Raw genomic sequence first — 22,480 nt, forward strand, 5'->3', positions numbered from 1 at the left:
TTTTTTACATAGCAGCAAGAGTGTAGACAAACGTTTTGGCTGCTGCCTTCGTCAGTGTCTCCACTTCTGCTGCTATGTAAAAAATAAAAAGATGAAAAGAAGAACCAGAAGTGCGATCCACTTTCTCACCTTCTAAGTTATTCAACTGGAGACGCACCACACGGAACACCGCGGTGTATCTGAACTAGGCTACTACTTCTGCAACTGAGCCACACCAGCAGCCTCCAAGATGTCCTTCGAGACGATAGCCTAAGTTAACAGACGCAAGAGCCAAAACTTTCACCTTCAGCGCAGCAGAAAGAACAAAAATCCTGTAGGCTACCATCCAGCAAATATTGGATTAAAAACCGTGAATCTTGACATGAGAAAATAGAGGATAGGCTCAACGATGCACTAACGGGATGCACAGGATACGAGTTTGATAGCTGTAGGTTCTCTCCAAATGTTTGAGTTTGGCACTGCATAGCCTGCGCTCTCTGGATATATATTCTCGTTTTTTTTTAATCAGGCTATTGAGCGATTTTTAGTCATGCATGTGCAGCGCAATGTTTTAGTCAAAATTCGGTACAGTTCCGTGAACTTGGATCCTCTGAAGGCACGATATGAACGCACAAATGTGTCTAGAACAAAATGCCATAGACGGGAATAATGACAGCTGAGGATTGTAGGTGAATATGGTTAGGCCTACATTACGCGCTGCTAGACATCATGGATTTAAATAGCCTACTTGTCTGTTTAGGCTATCTGAAGCACGTCATGCTTCTGCATCAGCCTACATGTAGGCTCTGTCTCCAGTGCAGACTTCAGTGTCCCGTTAAGATCCTCTCCTTTCTAAGCACGATATGAACACAAAAAAACTTCCGTGTAGGCCTAGTTGTGTAGCACAATATTTCATACGAAGTCATGACCACGATTGCATGAACTTGATTAAATTAAATTTAAAATTATACACGAGGTCATGTCTAAACTCAAGCACGTCTTTCATAGTGAATTTAAATAATTTGGTTGGACTTCAAAAAAAAAAAACCCTAAGCCAGCCACACAAGTTTTAATCATTGTGCCGTCGTCGCTCAACTGCATGAATCAGGTGGCTCTGTCTGCAGGCACTTGATTTTTTTCACAGTGGCTGTATTTCTCACGTCTATGCCATCTAAAATATCAAAAGCATTTTGAGTGCAGAGACCACGGCAATAAAGTTATCATATTAAGTTGCCCAGGGCAGCCGGTTTTGTAAAATTGTGCGTGATGCTGCTGTTAAACGTTGCCTGGCTGTTTCTCTGACCGGAGTTCTCCCAGCGCCAGCGGAGCAAATGAATTTAGGAAACGTGATTGGTTGATTCTGCGCTGGTGTTCGATGATTGACAGTTTGGCCACACCTTTTTAGGAGACCAGAAGTACTTGGTTGGTGAAACATTCCATCCTATTGTTGACGTCACCAGCTGGCTATCTTTTTAGAACAGAGAATCTTAGGTACAGGTACATGTGGACATGGCTACCAAGCAGTAGTTGGCAGGTAAACCTAACTGATTTAGAAGCACAGGTACCTGCAGACAAACAGCAGTTACCAGGTAAACCTAACTGATTTCAGCCATTCACTGAGTATGGCAGTGCAAATTCTACATCCAAGCAAGCAATTAACATTGAATCCTATAAGACCAGCTAACTGTTAGTTAATTTCACGAGAAAGGTACAACTCAAATCATTTAACCCAAGGGGAGGTGTAAAATGAACTTATTTCCAAAAATGGCACAATACCACTTTAAAGAGACATCACGCTGAGTTTGTACATATAGTGAGGATCTAATCCATCCCTTACTAGCCTGTGGTATTTCTTAAATGTTTTTGACCAAAATGTTCATGGTTTTCTTCGAAATTCAACAGGCTAGAAGCTTCAGGATCGATCGTTACCAGAATTACCGTCTCTGCACGAAGCTTTCATTTGCCAGTGTCATTTGCAGTCCACCTACCTGTAGTACTCGACTTGATGCCAGGCCCTGTAGAATCCATCCAGAGATTCCTCTCCTTGGCGGATGTATGTAATCTTACTGATGTACAACCCTGCAAACAATTGGGAAGTGGGACACACACGGCCAAAGGATTACATTTTAAAACAACATTGATTAAAACCTGATCGATGTCACATCACATTTGCCAACTTTAATTATTTGCCAACTTAAATAAAAGAGTAACAGTTAAAGATGTATTTGGCCTACATTTCAGTATAGCAATGTAATAACATTAGTAATACTATAACGGTGTCTTATTTTTTTTTATCATCCGAGGTTTTAAATTATATTTGGTTATCAAAAATGTGCAGAAACCCTGGGTCGTCTTTGCTGGGCATATAATTTACCGTCGAATCGTACGCGTGGCCTCTCTAGGAACATGTCCCTCCAGGATGAGAAGGGGAGCACCTTGGTGCAGCCGCGGCCCCACACGCGCAGGCAGGCCAAGCGCCAGATCTCAGGGTCCCTGCGGACGGAGCAAACACACACACAAATACAAACACGACTTAGAGCACGCCCTCAACACATACACATCACGCACGTATGGACGTACGGACGCACGCACACACACACGATTTAGACCACGCACCAATCAGCACTCACTTGACCCTTAACACACACACACACACACACACACACACACACACACACACACACACACACACACACACACACACACACACACACACACACACACACACACACACACACACACACACACACACACACACGCGCGCACACACACGCGCGCACACGCGCACACACACACAAACACGACTTAGAGCATGCACCAATCAGCACTCACTTGCCCCTTAACACGTACATATCACGCATGTACGGACATACGCACGCACGCACACACACACACACACACACACACACACACACACGACTTAGAGCACACACCAATCAGCACTCACTTGCCCCTTAACACGTACATATCACGCATGTACGGACATACGCACGCACGCACACACACACACAAACACGACTTAGAGCATGCACCAATCAGCACTCACTTGACCCTTAACACATACATATCTCACGCACGCACGCACGCATACACACACGACTTAGAGCACGCACCAATCAGCACTCACTTGCCCCTTAACACACAAAGTACCTATAACACACACATGGACCAAGCACCATTCATTTTCCATCACCCATCACCCATACCACATAAAGCACGCACGCACACACACCAGATGTCTCATATCCATTTGTTTGCATTATTAAACTCAGCAATGGAATCAGAGGCATGGAGAGCCCTGTATCCAAACAAATCATGTTTGCACAGTAGCCCTGCTTCATTTATATTTCAGTAAACGGTCAAACACGGCAGTGGGGAACCGCAGCTCTGTCGCTCTGAATAAATAAAACGTTGACGTCTCTGGCTGAGGGCTGACATCGGTTCACTCAAACGCGGAGTGAAGAGCGGTCTATAGGAGTCTGCGTTGGCTGATGTCGGCACCTCACAGATAAATACTTTATGCATCCTGACAGGACTCTCCACTCCTCTCATCTCATCAAAACTAATCTGCTCCACTGGACCCTGCGATACGTAGCATCGTCAGTCCTGTGTGTTTAGAGCCAGGGTGGAAAGGACTGTGTATGCCTGTGCACTTAGTAAAAACTGGGGGGGGGGGGGGGGGGGGGGTGGGGGGGTTGTTGAGAGAGAGAGAGAGAGAGAGAGAGAGAGAGAGAGAGAGAGAGAGAGAGAGAGCAAAAAGAAGAATGAAAGTGAAAAAGAACAATAGAAAGAAAGAATGAAAGAAAAACATAGCGAAAGAAAGAAAGAAAGAAAGAAAGAAAGAAAGAAAGAAAGAAAGAAAGAAAGAAAGAAAGAAAGAAAGAAAGAAAGAAAGAAAGAAAGAAAGAAAGAAAGAAAGGGCAAAAGAGTGAATGGTTATGTTGCGTGTCTCCACCTGGCGCAGATGTAGAAGCCCCTGCAGACCAGAGAGAAAGAAAGAAAGAAAGAAATAGTGAAAGAGAAAGAAAGAAAGAAAGAAAGAAAGAAAGAAAGAAAGAAAGAAAGAAAGAAAGAAAGAAAGAAAGAAAGAAAGAAAGAAAAAGAAAAAGAGTGACTGGTGTGTGTTGCGTGCTGTGTCCCCACCTGGCGCAGATGTAGAATCCTCTGCAGACGAGGGAGAGCTGCTCGAGAGCCCTCATGTCCAGATCACTGGACACCACCCAGCGGAAGATGTACATCAACACCTCCCGCGGCAACACTAGAGGACACACACACACACACACAATTATTATATGAAGATATACATCAACACCTCCCGCGGCAACACTAGAGGACACACACAGACAATCATGACCCATAATTGTATGAAGATATACTTCAGCACCTCCCGTGACACACACACACACACACAGAGACACACACACACACACACAGACACAGACGAATGCACGCACATGCATCAAGACATTGCATTTCTCCTACAGCCCCATTACAGCATGCTCACACTAAAATTGACAGAAGTGGGCACAGCCGTGGCTCTAACAGCTGGGAACAAGACAGCTACGCCGGCAACCCCGGTTCGATTCTGTCCCGGGTAATTTGCCAAACCTTCCCTGTCTCTCTCTCCCAACTAGCTTCCTGTCTCTCCTCCACTGGCCAAGCGAAAAATAATAAGAAGCTTAAAAAAAATTGACATAAGTGAAGAAAGGGTAGCTGAACTTTCCGAAGAAGCATTGGCATCAAAGCATTTTAATATGCTTCTTTCGCTTACGACATAGCACTGCGATGTTTGATTTAGCTCATGTGGGACATTGCATTGGTTGATTAAACACAGACACATCTGTTTTGACACAGCTTCTCAAAGACAGAGGAATGCTAGCTAGTTAGCAACTTGGGTAGTTGCCAATGGGAAAAAGCATTGCAAACAACAAAGTAGCTAACATAGTTAGCAACTATGGTTTCGAGAAATGCACCCCTGCTGCTTTGGGGAATGTTGTCAGAAATGCACACGACCTTTGGGAGAAACTGCAGCGTACAGCATCTACTGTATCTACTAGGGCTGCACAATATATCGAAAATGTAGCGAAATCGCTATATCAGTGGCGATTAAATTTTTTGGGGTCTTTTTCAACTTAATTTGATAGGACAGTGTGAGAGGTGGACAGGAAGCAAGTTGGGAGAGAGACGGGGAGGGGTCGGCAAAGGACCCGGGCCAGGAATCGAACCCGGGTCAGTCACATGGCAGGCGAGTGCCCAACCGGTTGGCCACGGGAGGGCCTAGCTATATTTCGAAATATCGTTCAAATATCGTTATCGAGGTATTGCATGCTGTTATCGAGTATCGCATTGTTGTCTGATATCGTGCAGCCCTAGTATCTAAAGTATCTTTTTTCAGCAGTGCATTAGACGACCCTGCGTGTGTACACGCTAATAATTTCTCAATCATTATATGAGAATATTTTGCATTGATACAAGTGTGGTTAAGATACAGTATTTCAAAGATGTACGGTATACTGACTGCTTGTGCAACCCCGTTTTGGGTGCAGCCAGAAGCAGTCATGAGATTGTTCATTCACAAACACATGTACAAGATCAGATTTTCAAGTTGAAGTGACCTAAAACATAGGGGCACATGTGGCTAACTTTTTAAAAAATGTTTTAAACTGAATTGAAAACCCTGTTTGGGGTGCAATCAGAAGCAGCAACAAGATGATTCACTCACAGATATTATTATTATTACAGATAGATGTTGAAGTTGCGGTGACCTGATTGTACTTGTCACCATGTGAGCGATGTGAATAACGTGGTGCAGTAAAGGTTGTGTGCGTCTCAGGTTTCTTCAACACTATTGGGGACAAGTATGTTCTGCTGGCCAGGGTGGAGACAGTCAACTTCAAGCTGGCCACAGTAATGGCGGCAGGATTATGTCGTGGCTGCATGTGTGCAAGGGGTTGCTGGTCAAATTTTGACAACGTTGCCAAGTTGTGCAGCAGTTATGACTGCATTAACCCAGTTTAGCCTGATGACTCGTATACTGTATGTTGTTTGACCTTTGGTGCCTGGAGACACATATACGCTGCATTCAGGCTCTTGAGATTTTAGCTTTTTTAAATAAACATGTGGGTGTGTTACAGCTGAATGAACACACTCTAATGCAAGATGAGGGTCTTAGTGTTTAAATGTAACTTATTTCATGTTTTTATGTGCATCAGAGGCTAAGATATTTAGGTTTTTATAGGCTGAGGGCAACAAGGGCTTAGGGCCAACAAGCAGGCGTTTTTTAGGCACCAGTTGCTTTAGGCATCAATGGGTTAATGTGTAATGTAAACATGACTGCCTAACCGCACAAATACATCTACCGCGACAAGAGCGAGGCGAGCAACGTAAGTAATTGGCTTTGTATTGAGTCGCGCGACAAAAGCGATTCTGGAGACTTGAGCGATATGCGCAACGAGCGCGACAGTTTGAAGTTGAAAATGAAATCCTTTCAACTTTCTATGACACGGTTCAGCGACAAGCCGCGACAGCCAATGACTGTACAGAGGTCAGTGACCACAGCCAATGAGAATGTTTGAATGCTTTGCCTTCTGCTTGTAACGGACATACTGTAGTCGTTTCAATCGCGCGTATCGCTCTGTCGCTTGAATCACATCGCGCCTGGTCTATTCGCGCGGTTAATGTGTAATGTAAACATGACTGCCTTAATGTGTAATGTAAACATGCGTAGGCTCCTGTGCAGGTATGATGTTCTCAGGTTAGTGGTTGCTGTAGCTCACCCTCACCCTAAGGTCAGATGGTTGCAGGTTCGAATCCCACTCTTACCTCTCCCTACACTCCCCATCCATGGCTGAACTACTGATGTACAGTTAGGGCCAGAAATATTTGGACAGCAACACAATTATCATCCTTTTACACCCTATACCCCACCAAAATGGATTTGAAATAAAACAAACAAGCTGTGCATTAACTGTAGACTCTGAGCGTTAATGTGAAGGTGTTAACATCCATATCGCATTAACAGGAATGAAATAGCAACGTTTTTTGTCTGTGTTGCCCACTTTTCAAGGGATCAAAAGTAATTGGACAGTAGGCTTCTCAACTATTCTCCAGTCAGATGTGTGTTATTCCCTTACTACACCATCACCAAGATGTCAATACAAGGTCTTAGAGTTCATTTGAAGTGTTCAATTTACATTTCCATATATTTTTACGGAATGTCCATGAGATCCAAAGTCCACCTGTCATCATCAGTGATGCAAGCCATCATAAGGTTGAAAAAAATCAAAACAAACCCATTTGAGAGATGGGGAAACATTGAATATGATTAATTCAAGAGTTCAGAATGTTGGAAAAAAGAAATACCAGAGCAACACCAAATTACCTGGCAGACATGGAAGACAAATGCTGTGGATGACAGACAATATTCTGTATCTGGTGAACAAAAACCCATCTCCCAACAGTTTGCCAGATGTAGAACACTGTCCAGGTGAACGGTGGATACATGTCCAAGGCAACAATCAAGAAAAAGATCAAGAACATTCAGGAATACTTCACCATAGGAAATACAGAGGGTTCACTAAAAGATGTAAATTATTGATTGCATCAGAAATAGCAATACCAGATTTGGCTTTGCCAAACAACGTCTTAAAAAGACCGTATAGGTCTTGAGCTACATCCTATGGACAGAGGAGACAAAAATCATCTTGTACAAGGGTAATGGGAAGAAAGGAGTATAGAGAAGGGAAGGAACTGCTCATGATTCAAAGCATACCACCCAATCAGTGAATCATGGTGGTGGTAGTGTCATGGTGTGGGCATGCGTATCTGTCAATACTATTTTCCCCTTGTATTTATTGATGATGAGGACTACCGACAAAAGCCACAGGATGAATTCTGAAGATTTTCAGGCTATATTATCATGTCATATTAAACCTAATGGTTCTGAACTCATTGGGCAATTCTTCACAGTGCAGATGGACAATGACCCAAAGCTTCATCTGAAAGCCACTAAGCCATTTCTACCCCAAAAAAGTGGAATAATATTCAATGGCCCTGTCAATCACCTCACCTGAGTACGGTTGGGGAAGCATTTCACTTGCTGCTGGCAAAACTGAAGGGAAAATACCCTAAGAATAAGCAGGAACTGAAGACTGTTGCAATAGAGCTCACTATAGCATCACCAGGGATAAAACCCGGTGTCTATTGATGTCTATGGATTGCAAATTACAGGTTGTAACTGACTGGAAAGTATTTGCAACCAAATAATTAAACATTGAAAGTTTGATCTATAAATACTAGACTGTCCAATTACTTTTGGTCCCTTAAAAAAGGGGTGGCACAGATAGAAAATGTCATAATTCCTTCACAGTTCACTCGATTTGGACGCAAACACCCCCATATTAAAGCTAAAAGTCTGCTGTTAATGTACATCTCGTTTGTTTCATTTCAAATCCATTGGGATGGTGTACAGCACCAAAAAGATGAAAATTGTGCAGATGTCCAAATATTTCTGGCCCTAACTGTATGCGGTGCGCATTCTCTGACTTTTTGGTGCTGTGGGTGGAAAGAGTAGAAGTCCGCATACTGTAGCTCCGCTTTGAAAATGTATTGAAATCATACAACGTTTCGACCAAACAGGGTCTTCATCAGGCATCTTTGTCCTGCCCCTGGCCTCAGAGAGGTGGGATGTGTATACTCGTACTCTAATGAAGATTTCTGTTGTGCCGTGGTCCTCACTCACCTGAGATGTGCACCTGTGTGGTGGCCTCATTCTCCGGCTCGCAGATGGTCTGTGAGGAGCCCTGTAGAGTCAGCTGCTGCATGAAGTAGCTCAGCAGATCATCTATGTCCCCCTCGCTCCCCTCCAGGCTACAGGAAGAAGACGAAAAATGATATTAAAAATGACAACAATAACAGTGTAATCATCATCATTATTTTTAAAATAATATACATATATATATATATATATATTTTTTTTTTTGTCGCTGAAGACATCCATCTCCCCGCCCCTCTCGCTCCCCTCCAGAGTACAAGAATATTATTATTACTACTACTACAATTACTATTATTATTATTATTATTACTACTACTACTACTACTACTATTACAACAATAACAGTGTAATCATGAAGTACGTGCACTAAGGACATCATCTATCTCCCCAACAACCTCCCTCCCCTCAAGACTACAAGAATATTGTTATTATTATTATTATTACAACAATAACAACAGTGTCTCATCATCTATCTCCCCATCAACCTCACTCCCCTCCAGAGTACAGAACAATAATAACAACAACAACAATAACACAATAGCACTACTACTACTACTACTACTGCTGATACCATTACTACTCCTACCTAATAATAACAACAGTGTAATCATGAAGTAATTCAGGAGTTCCATCCATCTCCCTGCCCCCTTCGCTCCCCTCCAGACTACAAGAATATTAGTATTATTGCTACAATAACAACAGTGTAATCATCATCATCATTATTACAACTACTATTACAACAGTTTAATCATGAAGTAGCTAAGGACATCATCTATCTGCCCATCAACCTCGCTCGCCTCCAGAGTACAACAATAACAACACACTCGTACTCCTACTCCTACGTAATAACTATTACAACAGTTTAATCATGAAGTAATTTAGGAGTTCCATCTCCCCGTCTCCCTCGCTCCCCTCCAGACTATAAGAAGAAATGTATTATCGTTGCAATCATCATCATCATCATCATCATAATTGTTATCCATTAAAAAAAGGAATTTAAAAGGATTTTAAACCTTTTTTCACCACAATCAGAGTGCCTCGGATCCTTACGACTACCACCTTGAGGAGGGAGCCTGTTTGGGCCTTCACATCTTGGGGATGGTCTCACACTATGTAAGAATTAAGTCATTACCATCTTGGTAACAGCAAGCTTACAATACACACTCTGCAAGAAGTGTATACTACTACTACTACTACCACCACCACTCCCACCACCACTACCACTACCACTAGCAATACTACCACCACCACCACCACCACTACTACTACTACCACCACTACCCCTACTACCACTACCACTACCACTACCACTGCCGCCATCCCCGCTGCCGCCACTGCCACCACCACCACCACTAACAATAGTTTGATGACTTACTTTCCTTCTTCATCTGGATCGGGTGAGCGCGTGTAGTTGATCCTGAACTCGATGTCAGGTACAATCTGCATGGCTCTGCGGTAGTACTTGATGGCTGAGGGGGAGACAGCAGCAAGTCATCAGCATTTTGAAGATTTTTTTTTGGTCTTTTTCACTTTATTTATGAGAGTAGAGACAAGATGGTTTACAGGAAGCGTGTTGGGAGAGAGAGATGGGGAAGAGAAGGCAAAGGACCCGGGCTGGTAATCGAACCCGGGTCAGCCGCATGGTAGACAAGTGCCCTACTGCTAGGCCACGGCAGGGCCAACATTTTTATCATACACTGTAAAAAACATGTGCTTACAAAGACAAAGTGCAGTAACTACGGCAATATTGAAACTGAGAAAAAGGATTCCACAGCAGCTTCACAATGAGGCTTAAAATCCATACATAGGTTCGCAGTGTTTGTAAACACAATGTTATGAGGAGGGGCAAGACACTGACAGCCAACCACGTGAGCTAATTTTTTGACCGACAGCGGTTTCCAACAATCAGAGGTTGAGTTGTGCGCAGCTAGTTTCGCGCAGTCAGGTTAAAACAAAAATTTAGAACCCATATATAGCCTAATACAAAAAAAGTGTGCCCTTGCTTTGAAAATATAACATTGTTGTTCTATCCATGCAGCTCTACATTTTTTTAGATATAAAAAAATGGATGACAACAAAACTCAAAAGATTAGATGCCAATAAAACATTTGAATGACACAAGTGTAAGTGTGAATGACTTTGCCAACATGCAACATGCAACAGCTTGTCCTTGTTGTTTGCTACGTCCACCAAAATGTCAATGACAGGTGTGCAAGTCAACACAGAGTGTGGGCGCCCGCTCGCCAAAGTCTTCTCCAAAAGAGTAACATGAATACTTAATCATACATTACACAAAAAGAATCTAAGTCTTATTATAAAGTTCACAGTTTGATAATGTGTTACATGTACTATGCAGAGCAGGATTTTGCATTTCTAGCGTTGTACAGCATAGTTAAAAAGTTGGTGATCCTCTATCTCTGTCAGTGGAGACACTTATGCCGTGTACAGACCAAGAGCGAACGGAGCGACGGAAGTCATCATTTCTCTATGTAGGGCACGCGACCAGCGCTACCAAAGCGAATTCACAAGGGGCGAAGCTTCCTGAGCGACCAGAGCGAATTTTAACAAATAAACAAAATCTAATCGTAGGCGAATTCGCTATGACGCGGTTCGGCGAAAACCAATTGGAATGTTCATATCAACGAATGTCCCAGGCTGTCAAGCCAGAGCCGTTATGTGATTAGCTGAATCAAACATGTCAATGCTGCGTCTGGAGCGAATACAGCTAATTCAAGGCGAAACTTCTTCTGCTACCCACGCTACCAGGCAGCGTAGTTCGCTCTGGGTCTGGACAAGGCAATACAGGCGCATACATATTTACTGTGGATTACCTTCATAAACTGATCCATTCTCCTCTTCATCCACAGCTCTTAGGAACAGTTCTCTGGCCTGTGAGATTAGATGAGAGGGAAAAGAAAAAACACCAACAAGCAGAATGACTTTTTATTCTCTATAGCTTATAATTCATGATTTTCATCTTTTACTCTTATTTTGTGCAATTTTATTGGGTTGTTAATGTTTTAATTGTTTTTTAAAATTGTTAGATGTGTTTCTTTTACCTAATAAACACACTGAGTCTATGTAAATATGAAATGTGCTATACAAATACAATTTGACTTGACTTGACTTGAATGCGTGCCATGTGAATGATGAATAATCACTCACAGAAAATGTTTCTGCACAATTGCCTTTTTATTTTTCTGTATTTTTTTTCTGTAGTTTTTCTGTGTAATTTCTCTCCCTGACTATTACCCGTGTCTTGAAATGTCCATGTCTATGTGGGCATTATGTGTATTAATGCAAGTTTTTAAACATTCTTTTTATTTCAGTTTAGAACATACATCATAAACATAAAACAACAAAAAAAAGAGCAGGACCAAGGACAATTTAAAGGGACACTGTGAGATTTTTAGTCGTTTATTTCAAGAATTCACGCAACCCATTCGGTAGTGTTACCTTTTTCATGAATATTCATGAATATTTCATATTTCATGAAAGTATTCATTATGACTGAAAAAAAATGCAATTTTCATACATGAAAAGGGGGATTTTCTCCATGGTCTGCCATTTTGAATTTTCAAAAATAGCCATTTTTAGCTGCACAAATTACTGTACTTGGGCCATACTAGAAAATATTTGTATATTACTCAGTAAACTTTCATGAAAAGATCAAATTTGGCAATAGGCAGCCCAGTTTCAATGAGCAGCATAGTTGAGGTACCTTTTTTGACCATTTCCTGCACAGTGTCCCTTTAAGGATTTAACTATTTAAAACAAATACAAAATAAATAAATAAAAAAACAGACATGCAGAGGCGCCACATCAAAACATTGCTATAGATCAATTATCACAACCATTGCTATAGCGTGTGCTTTTTGCTCTAGCCTATTCTATGGTCAGTGTGGGGAAATTATGAATATTTTATGCAGTTTACTGCGAACGGAAAAATGGTCTACACTCCACAGTGAACTGTGGTGCACGGTGCGCCGCAGACTTTTTTCTGTGCGTTCAGTGGAGGCTGTGTGAATGGAGTCAACACTACTGCAGTACACTACAGTACGATTTCTTAAAGCAGGGATTCGATTATCTTCGATACTTAAGAATAGGGGTGTAAATAATAATCGAAATTGGCAACTTGGCAACTAATCGCAACTTTGTAATATCATGCTACTAGTGTTGTAATTACACCTGTGAGAGTAATTTACTTCTACTTTATGCCCCGTGTACATCAAGCGCTACCAACGCGACCGGGTAGCTGGGGTAGTTGAAGAAGTTTCGCCATGAATTCGTTTTATTCGCTCTGGACGCTGCACTGACATGTTTGATTCAGCTAATCACATAACGGCTCTGTCTTGACAGCCTGGGACATTCCTCTATATGAACGTTCAGATTGGTTTTCGCCGAACAGCGTCATAGCGAATTCGCTTAAGATTAGCTTGAGTTTAATCGTCAAAAGTCGCCCTGGTCGCTCAAGAAGCTTCGCCCCTGGCGAATTCGCTCCGGTAGCGCTGGTCGCGCACCCTCCATAGAGAATGAATGACTTCCGTCGCTTCATTCGCGTTGGTCGCTCCCGATGTACACGGGGCATTATACAACTCTGCTCCTAGGCTGGGCCTGCTCACAACTACTACAATAGTACTACATGTTTTGTAGGCTGCGTGTGTGTGTGTGTGTGTGTGTGTGTGTGTGTGTGTGTGTGTGTGTGTGTGTGTGTGTGGTGGTGCTACCAGATTGCTCACAACCAGGGCTCTAAATTAACTTTTTCCACCACCAGCCAATTTGGCTAGTGGACATTTTTTCTTACCAGCCAAACAGAAGTTCAACTAGCCATTTTTTTTATCTCGCCAAAATAAACTATGCATTAGGCTAGTTTTTTATTATTATTATTATTATTATTATTATTATTATTATTATTATTATTATTATTATTATTATTATGGTCATTTTGTTCAACTATTTCTACAACACAGATACACTATAGGCCTGCATAGGCTAGCCTACTATATGCCTACATAATAAGCATATTATAGGCTATATTTGTAATTATTTTTTAACTTCTGCTTTATTTTTTACTTTCATTACTTAGGCCTAATCAATTTGATTAGTTTTTGTTCAATTCCTCTGAAAACAGCTGAATCACATCACACAAGCCACTCACATAACAGACCTTTAACATACAGTAACCAAGCACACAGCCAAACCACACAGAAGAGATGAGAGGAAAAGGAGGGGAGAGAGGAGGAGTTCTTCTCTACCACGCGCAACAAAATGACAAGAAGCCTAGTTTAACTAAAAGTAAATATCTCGGGAATCTTCGCTTCCTTTGTTACTTCCACAGCTTCGTCGTTGGTTGCTTTTTTTTGTCTTTACGATGGCGTGGGCTTTCCAACTTAGTTGCGCCAGGACTCGGAACATTTCAGAAGACAACTGAACTGACAGCTACGGTCACACTACTCTGAGAGTCAGCTCTCCTCCTCTGCCCTTGTTGCTATTTCGTTCCACAACCACTCATTTTTAACGTCACTATTATTACGGTTACAATTACTACTAGCATTCACCAACACACAGAACCTTGCTCTAACCCCCGACACATTCTCATCACTCGCACAAAACATAGTCTACAGAACAGAAGTAGCTCTATACATAATCTGCGTCCTGTTATTGAAACGGTCAGGGCCTCGCTGCTTCAAAAATGCAGCCTGTTACAGCAAGGTTCATATAGTAATAATAGCAGTAGTGACGTTAAAAAAGGTTGTAGCGAAAGCGACGAGAGCATAGGAGGAGAGCAGTCTGTCAGAATAGTGTGAGCGCAGCTTAGCTGACAGAAGGCTGATCGTCTGAAATGTTTTCAATCCTGGCGCGTGCAATCGCATGGAGTTGCCGCTCTCTGCACTGGAAAGCCCACGGTGGGAGGCTACGTCGTGACGCTAGGGTCCATGGGTAATGTAGGAAATCTCGCCGTCTAACGTTCGTCAGAGCAGCGGTTTACCGTTCATAATTTACTGTACTCGGGCGCTACTAGCCAAATTGGCGGGTAGGTATTTTTTTCTACTAGCCAAAATTATTTTTCACCCGTGTTTGGCGGGTTGGCGTGTGTTAATTTAGAATAGTATTGCATTTAGTGGTGGGCCGTTATCGGCGTTATCGTGCTGCAATAACGTGAGACTATATCGCACGTTAATCCATTCTCAAAATATGGATTTTGGGTTTGGGGATGCGCTTCACCATAGCGTTCGATTGACAGACGCTTTCAGACTGCCCTCCAGTCACTTTGCCTCTCCACCTGTTGCTCAGCAGAGCAGACCTACTAAATATGAACAGTGTTTGCATGCTGTAAACATTAATCTCTCTGCCGTGGTAGGTGTTGTTTTAGTGCGTTTTCATAACTGGTAGACTAGAGAGACGTTATTGTTTGAGGTGAAGCAGACATAATTGTGTACCAGCCTACATTTCCACACGCATTGCATGGGCAAACAACAGTCCTGTTCCAGAAATCTTGCCTGTGCCATAATTGCAAAACATTCCGTGTGATATACATTTTGAAGATTGTCAAACTGAAACTGTCAATATCTACTCTCGCTGAATGTTTGTGTTATGATCGCGCATTTGCGACTCATGTCAGACGGTAATACACCTTGCGGTTGTTGCGCTTGATAAAGCCAACCTCACGGTCGTCGCGCTTGAATTATTTTTTTTTTTTTGCAAACTGAATTCATTTGGAGTTGTAACTCAGCTGGCATTCCAACGCAGAGAACAACTGTCAGGTTTAGGCCAAATCGATGTGGGTCAGTGCTTAGGTCTAGAACTAGCTTTAGAAATCTAGTAGTCTCTCTCTCTCTCTCTCTCTCTCTCTCTCTCTCTCTCTCTCTCTCTCTCTCTCTCTCTCAAATGCTGAATTGTTGAGGTCATTTTGTTTAAATAGTCTAAATGTTTGATAGATGTATCTGTATTTGCCTCTACAATTTATAGCACTGTTCATTTTGAAATGTCAGTATATTGTGACTGTAAATGCTTCCTAACATATTCGAAACACTTTTCAAATATTGCAGGGATTTTTTTTTCCATCACCAAATATCAACCATTTTTTTGATGATGAGATGCATTTTGGAAAAAAGAGATGAGCTCTGGTCTAATGCGCCATCTTAAGAAACCCCCTAGGTTTTTTTTTCGTCATTATTTCGCTAGCGTGCCTATTCTGAATGAGCCATTTTGATATAGATTAATCTAGATTAATTTCATAATTACAGTGAGATTAATCTAGATTAAAAAAATAATCTATGCCCACCCCTAATTGCATTACATGTTTAGTAGAGTGTGTGTGTGTGTGTGTGTGTGTGTGTGTGTGTGTGTGTGTGTGTGTGTGTGTGTGTGTGTGTGTGTGTGTGGTGCTACCATATTGCCCACCTTTTCCTCCTGGGCCTCCTGTCGTCTCTGCAGTTCACTTGCGTGAGAGCGGCCCTTCACCACCCGACAGCCAGCGCTGGGCAGTAGCTCCGACATCCACTGGGCTCGGAAAGCACTGAGCTCCAACTACAACACCAGGTAGAAATGATAAAAAGATACGTGTTGAAAGACTTGTTGTCCTACAATGTTCAAAAGTTAGAAAACGACAACGTGGGCGGGACACATGCAGAGAGAGAGGCCCCTCACTCAGAGAAATGTCAGGTTTTCAGCCACATTCCACCAGTGTGCAAAACAGATGGACACAGCAATTCACCTCAGGGCACAGGTGGACTTTTTTAGGTGTGGATTGTCAGGTGGGGACGTCTCCATACCACTTTTGAGATAAACCTAGCTTGTCCCTTTTTCACATATATAATGCAAAAATAGTATAAATGGACAATTTGGCATCATGCTGGCCCCACTATTTTTCAAGCCAAAGCTACAGCTTGGACTCCAGGTGCTCTGTTCCACCCACCTGTATCTGTCTTGAGTTATTCATACTACTTTAGTGAGAGCCCAGCTGGGAAACTCCAACTCCCATTGTCATTGTGACACAGCACTCCACAGCACACAAGTCTTTACTGCACACAGCACACAACGAAATTGCATTTATGCTTCATCCGTGCAAGGGGGCAGCCCCCCAATGGCGCCCCAAGGGAGCAGTGCGGCGGGACGGTACCATGCTCAGGGTACCTCAGTCATGGAGCAGGATGGGGCTCTGTACGTAGTCTGGCTCAACCCTCCTAGCTCGTTTCGCTCACGGTTCTGCCAAGCACCAAACAGTTGAGATTGGTGACACAGAACTCACCCGAGGACTTTGTTACTGATTGGTTAAAGTTAACGTAACACTATTCACAGTCTTTGTCTTTTTATTTGTATGCTTTTACAAAACTGTATTGTAACAGCCATGCTAATGAAGCACAATTTGAATTTCCATTTGATTTCGGAACTCCAATGAATGAATTGCAGACTAAGGTCACTCAGACCATCACCCACACTCCATGGAAACAGATCCCTCTTAGCTTGTTCCAGACTTCGACAGAGTCAACAGTCGGCTTGCGGCCAGGCTAGTATCTACTCTGCCTACCTACCTAGTTCATTTAAGGTAGTGTTTCTCAACGGGGGCGGTACAGCCCCCCAGGGGGCGTTGGGGAGCTGTAGGGGGGCGTTGAGAAGGATACAGTTGAAAGAGGGCGGTGCTTAGTTGCCATTGGGGGGCATTAGTCAGGGGGGGGGTGTCAGGCTTATGCCGTGTACAGACCAAGAGCGAACGGAGCGAATGAAGCGACGGAAGTAATTATTTCTCTATGGAGGGCACGCGACCTGCGCTACCAAAGCGAATTCGCCAGGAGCGAAGCTTCTTGCGCTACCAGAGCGAATTTTGACGATTAAACTAAATCTAATCGCAGGCGAATTCGCTCTGACGCTGTTCGGCGACAACCAATCGGAACGTTCATATCTCCGAATGTCCCAGGCTGTCAAGCAAGAGCCGTTATGTGATTAGCTGAATCAAACATGTCAATGCTGCGTCTCGAGCGAGTACAGCGACTTCAGGGCGAAACTTCTTCTGCTACCCACGCTACCAGGCAGCTTAGTTCGCTCTTGGTCTGGACATGGCATAATGATGAGGTCAAGGGGGCGTTGACAGGCTTGTGATGAGTCCAAGGGGGCGCTCGTTAAAAAAAGGTTGAAAACCACTGATTCAAGGGTTAAATGTAGGTAGGACACATGCAGAGGCTCTTCTGGGGGAAGTGTCAGGTTTTTACATTCCTCTGTAAATTGCAATGTGCAAAACAGACAGGCTCTGTAATTCACCTCAGGGCATAGGTAAACTTTTATGGCGTAAGTGGTCAGGTGGGGGCGTGTCCATACCACTTTTGAAATAAACCCAGCTTGTCCTCACCACTTTTTGCCATTATAATGTGCCCACCATTTTTCAAGCCAAACCTTGACCAAAAATCTGCTAGTAGAATAAGGTAATTCAAACTCTGCCCACCCAATGCAAAGGAGTGTGCTCAAGTTCGGTCTCCCAAAGGGGCGTTGTCCCTCCCACTCCTTCTTCTCTTCCTGTGGCATTTGGTGACGGCTCGCAAAAAAATGTGCGCTACCGTCATCTACAGCGCCAAGGGAACACCATTCATTCTCAACCTAAAGTCTCCTAAGGTCTCCTAAAGGGTCGTTCACCTGACATCACATGGATCCAGGAAATGCACAGGCTTGATGCATCTTACTCTACTAAAACATGTTTGCCTACACCTTTGCCTCAGGGTGTTGTGCTCCACCCACCTGAACCTGTCTTGAGTAATTCAGACTACACTGCTAACTGCATACTGCACTGTTAACTAACCTAAATACACTTAAGTAACAAAGTATTATTTTAGAGTTCTTTAGTACTGTTACGGCTGCCTACTATGTATTTGTAATTGTTCCTGCTCAAGCCTGCCTGGATTGGATAATTGGTTGGGTGCTCTGAGGAGTGGCCTGATTGAACACACCTGACCCTTCAATCAAGCCCTTGGATAAAGACTCCAGATCCCTGCTGCTCATCAGAGGCGTTCTGGTTGAACGTGTGGCTGCTGCCTCTCCAGCCTGTGTTTGTAATGTCTTTGTATGTAAATAAAATCCCACAGGTTGGGTAACTTTTAAAAAGGTGATGATTCTATCTTTAAAAGGTTGAAGTTGGTTCTTTGTTAGCCCTTTGTTAGGGCCATTTCATATTTTGGGGCGTAACAGTACTCACTTCAAGGTGAGAGTCCTCAGTCTCATCTTCTCCCTCTTCCACACCGCCTCTAGAAATCCTCTTGGTGTCAGCCTGTTAACACATATAACACCATTACATCTCACATCACTGGATATCTGGCTCGACACTCCTTAAAAGGTGCACCGTCTTGTAGTTTGTTTCCAGAATTCATGCTGCCCATTCACAAATGTTAGCTTTATCATGAATACTTACCACCACCACCAAATTCCAATTCATTATGACTGGATCAAATTGCCCTTTTCATCATTAAAGATCCAAATTGGTAATAGACAGCATCGTTTCAATGAGCAGCATAATTGCAGTACCCATTCTAGCCACATTCTACACAGCGCACCTTTTAAGGTCTACAATAAACAGTTGTTCAGAGTGCACGAAATAATGCTGTATAACACATTGCAAGATATTGACTGTTGCTAACAATGTCATTACATTATCTCCGTTCAAGGTAGGCTTAGGGTACATGTCAAACTGTCATCTGACTACAACTTAAAAGGTCACTTCCATAACAATTTCATTATCAATTTAGCTATATTTACTTAAGCCCCTGGAAAGCGCCTTGTTTGTTTAATGCCTGCCCACTGTGGCACAGGATGACGCACAGAGTGGGACACACACTTGTTTGTGTGCTGCTGCCTCCAAAGTCATGCCAAACTCATGGCATCGTGCTAGCATTCCCTTTGCATGATTCTGACTTTTATAGCAACCCTGTTGTCACCAGACGACTGCAAAGTGCACACTGCTGTGCTAAATGAACAGATGATTTGCGACAAGCATGCCAAAACAGAAAAAGAGCCTACTATTTAGCATTATAGCTGGTGCGAGCAGCTAGTGCCCGACACGTCATGCTAAGCAGTAGGGGTGTGTGTGGCTGAGCACGCAGACATTTGCTAGCTAATATTAGCTCAAGTGGCTAACTTTGGTAACTATAATGCTAAGGATAAAAATACAGGGTACAACCATGGCAGCTTATCCGTCGGTTCTTGCGATGCAAAACGTCCCTTCAACGAAATATTTACAGATCACGGTCGGAGAAGCGCACAACACTACGAGGGAATTTGCGCGCTCTCCAAACTGCAGCCATTTCGTAAGGTGAAATTGAAGAACTGTAGGTCTGCACAGCTAGTGTTGTACTGACTTATTTGGTGTTGTTTGTTCACGTGACGTGACTAGGAGAATTACGACAGCAAGGCGGGTTCAACTTTACATCACAGATGACTGTGGACGCGCCCTGCAGTGCACAGCACATGGGCAATTATTGTGGAATGTATCAAAACTGACCTATGCAATGATCTCACTTTTTTTTTCAACTTATCAATGTTAAATCTCAAACTTCTCAATGATAAATCTCACACCTTTAATTTTCATTCAAGTGTTAGTGCACCCTTACACAAAACAAGTGAAGTCAAGGCAAGTGTTCTTAATTGTCAAAAATGTGGTTAGCATAGAAGTTTGAAATTGCATTTGACCAGTTTCATGTGCAGTTAAACTAAACATATAGTAAATAAGACATTGACAATAATCACCCACACACACACAGTTACAAAACACTACTGCGACATGTGCTGTAGGCCTACACACACACACACACACACACACACACACACACACACACACAGAGTTACAAATCACTATACTGCGACATGTGCTGTAGGCCTACAATAAACACACACACACCTTTTAAAAATGTGTAGGGATTTAGTTGCCTGATTTTCATAGACTTCAGATGTGTAGCTGAGCCGAAGGCGTTGCGTCACCAGTAGGGCGAAGCCCGGCTAGGGATTTAGTATTGTGTGTGTGTGTGTGTGTGTGTGTTTATTGTACATGTCTCAGTATAGTAGTGTTTTGTAACTACCTGTGTGTGTGTGTATGTGTGTGTGTGTGTGCGTGTGTGCGTGTGCGTGCACGCGCGGGCGTGCACCGCAGCGCATAATGACAACAATGTGTTGAATTCAATGCCTTTTTGGAGAGACCCAAGCTGAGACAGTGACCTAGGCTGGAGCAGTCATGGGTTAGCAGTTAGGGCATCAGACTTGTAGCCCAAAGGTTGTTGGTTCGACTCCTGACCCGCCAGATTGGTGGGGGGAGTAATTAACCAGTGCTCTCCCCCATCCTCCTCCATGACTGAGGTACCCTGAGCATGATACCGTCCGGCCGCACTGCTCCCTTGGGGTGCCCTTGGGGGCTGCCCCCTTGCACAGGTGAGGCATAAATGCAATTTCATTGTGTGCACTTGTGTGCTGTGGAGTGCTGTGTCACAATGACATTGGGAGTTGGAGTTTCCCAGTTGGCCTTTCTTTCACGCTTTCAGGCTGCATTCGAACCTGGGTCTCCGTCCACAGGCATGTAGTGTGCACATGTGTACTAGCATGCTGCCGCGTCACAGCACTGCCCCACCCTCCCTTGTCAATTATTTGAGGTACATCATGTACCACCTACCTTGCATGACGGTAGCCAGTGGCGGAACAATTGCACACATGGCCCTTGGGCGAAACACTGATAGGGCCCCCACACGGCCTCAGCTGTCATGGTCAAAATAGGGCCCCAACACAGTAGGGCCCTGGGCCCAGGGGCAAATGCCCTGCTTGCCCTGCCTAGAGCTCCAACCCTGACAGTAGCATTAAATATCACCACAAGAATTCCGGTAATGGGGTCGAACAACATTTCCAATTTCATGTTGAGAAGAATTCTTGTCCAATCGAGTTCAGACTTGGTGAATTTGGTGACGGGCTGACGAACAGCTGCAAACAGAGTCAAAGTTCTCATAGGCTAGTTAAATAAACAGGCCTACCGTCTCTACTAGAGTCCAGCCTCTTATCAACCCTGATCACATGACTAATCAGATGACAGCCCTGATTTCATTAGAGCAGTGAGTCTCAAACTAATGTTTGTGGGGTTTTTTTGTGTCATCTGTATATTCACATTGTATTGGTATTAAATTGTATTCTTTTTCAATGGTGTTTCTGATTCAAGGTTTTCAGCATGTCAGTTGGACATGGAAAACTGATAGCCTTGTGAGATGATTCAATCTGAAAGGAGGAAGGAATAGCCTAATATTAATTACAATTCTAATAATATATCATTATCAGTGTTGGGCAAGCTACTTGTAAAATGTAGTGAGCTAAGCTATCAGCTACTCAACCATAAAATAAGCTTCACTACACTAAAGCTACCACCATCAGAAATGTAGTGAGCTAAGCTTCAAAAATGTGGAAATGTAGTTCACTACACCAGAAGCTACATTTTCCCGACATATTGTCAGCTTGATTTAAAATAACAGATAGGCCTACCTTCATTAAACAAAACTTTATTGATCTCATTACACTTAATTGATATTTATTATACATTCAGTGTGTTTTAAATATCATTATAGGACACAGGCCTAGGGCGACCCCAAGTCCAAGGGGGGACATGGATATGTTTTTGAGGGACAGTGTGGGGCACTCCCTGGCGTTTTTTCTTCAAGCAACAAAATGTAGCTTTTGTGGAAGCTACGTCGCTACTTGAGACAAAAGATAGCTTAACTA

General features: G+C 43.1%; 1 protein-coding gene and 1 long non-coding RNA gene across 3 annotated transcripts in view; both read right to left on the reverse strand.

The window, feature by feature from the left end:
* fbxo9 (F-box protein 9) overlaps positions 1 to 20,090 on the reverse strand; it is a 29,406-nt gene extending 9,316 nt beyond the window's left edge. The window contains exons 1-10 of one of the 2 annotated variants that reach the window (XM_063191857.1): positions 19,914 to 20,090; positions 18,936 to 19,007; positions 16,889 to 16,960; positions 16,157 to 16,282; positions 11,584 to 11,641; positions 10,128 to 10,221; positions 8,720 to 8,847; positions 4,123 to 4,237; positions 2,354 to 2,472; positions 1,968 to 2,058 (exon numbers count right to left, since the gene is read on the reverse strand). In XM_063191857.1, coding sequence (XP_063047927.1) covers positions 1,968 to 2,058; positions 2,354 to 2,472; positions 4,123 to 4,237; positions 8,720 to 8,847; positions 10,128 to 10,221; positions 11,584 to 11,641; positions 16,157 to 16,282; positions 16,889 to 16,960; positions 18,936 to 19,007; positions 19,914 to 19,916 — 878 coding nt within the window. In that variant the 5' untranslated portion in view covers positions 19,917 to 20,090. The remainder of the gene's footprint in view (positions 1 to 1,967; positions 2,059 to 2,353; positions 2,473 to 4,122; positions 4,238 to 8,719; positions 8,848 to 10,127; positions 10,222 to 11,583; positions 11,642 to 16,156; positions 16,283 to 16,888; positions 16,961 to 18,935; positions 19,008 to 19,913) is intronic. The other variant, XM_063191858.1, reaches the window with a different exon arrangement.
* LOC134441509 (uncharacterized) overlaps positions 1 to 22,480 on the reverse strand; it is a 258,170-nt gene that overhangs the window by 9,316 nt on the left and 226,374 nt on the right. The gene's annotated exons all lie outside the window — the stretch shown is intronic.

Source organism: Engraulis encrasicolus, chromosome 24 (assembly GCF_034702125.1).
Source record: "Engraulis encrasicolus isolate BLACKSEA-1 chromosome 24, IST_EnEncr_1.0, whole genome shotgun sequence".
Classification (NCBI taxonomy): Eukaryota; Metazoa; Chordata; class Actinopteri; order Clupeiformes; family Engraulidae; genus Engraulis; species Engraulis encrasicolus.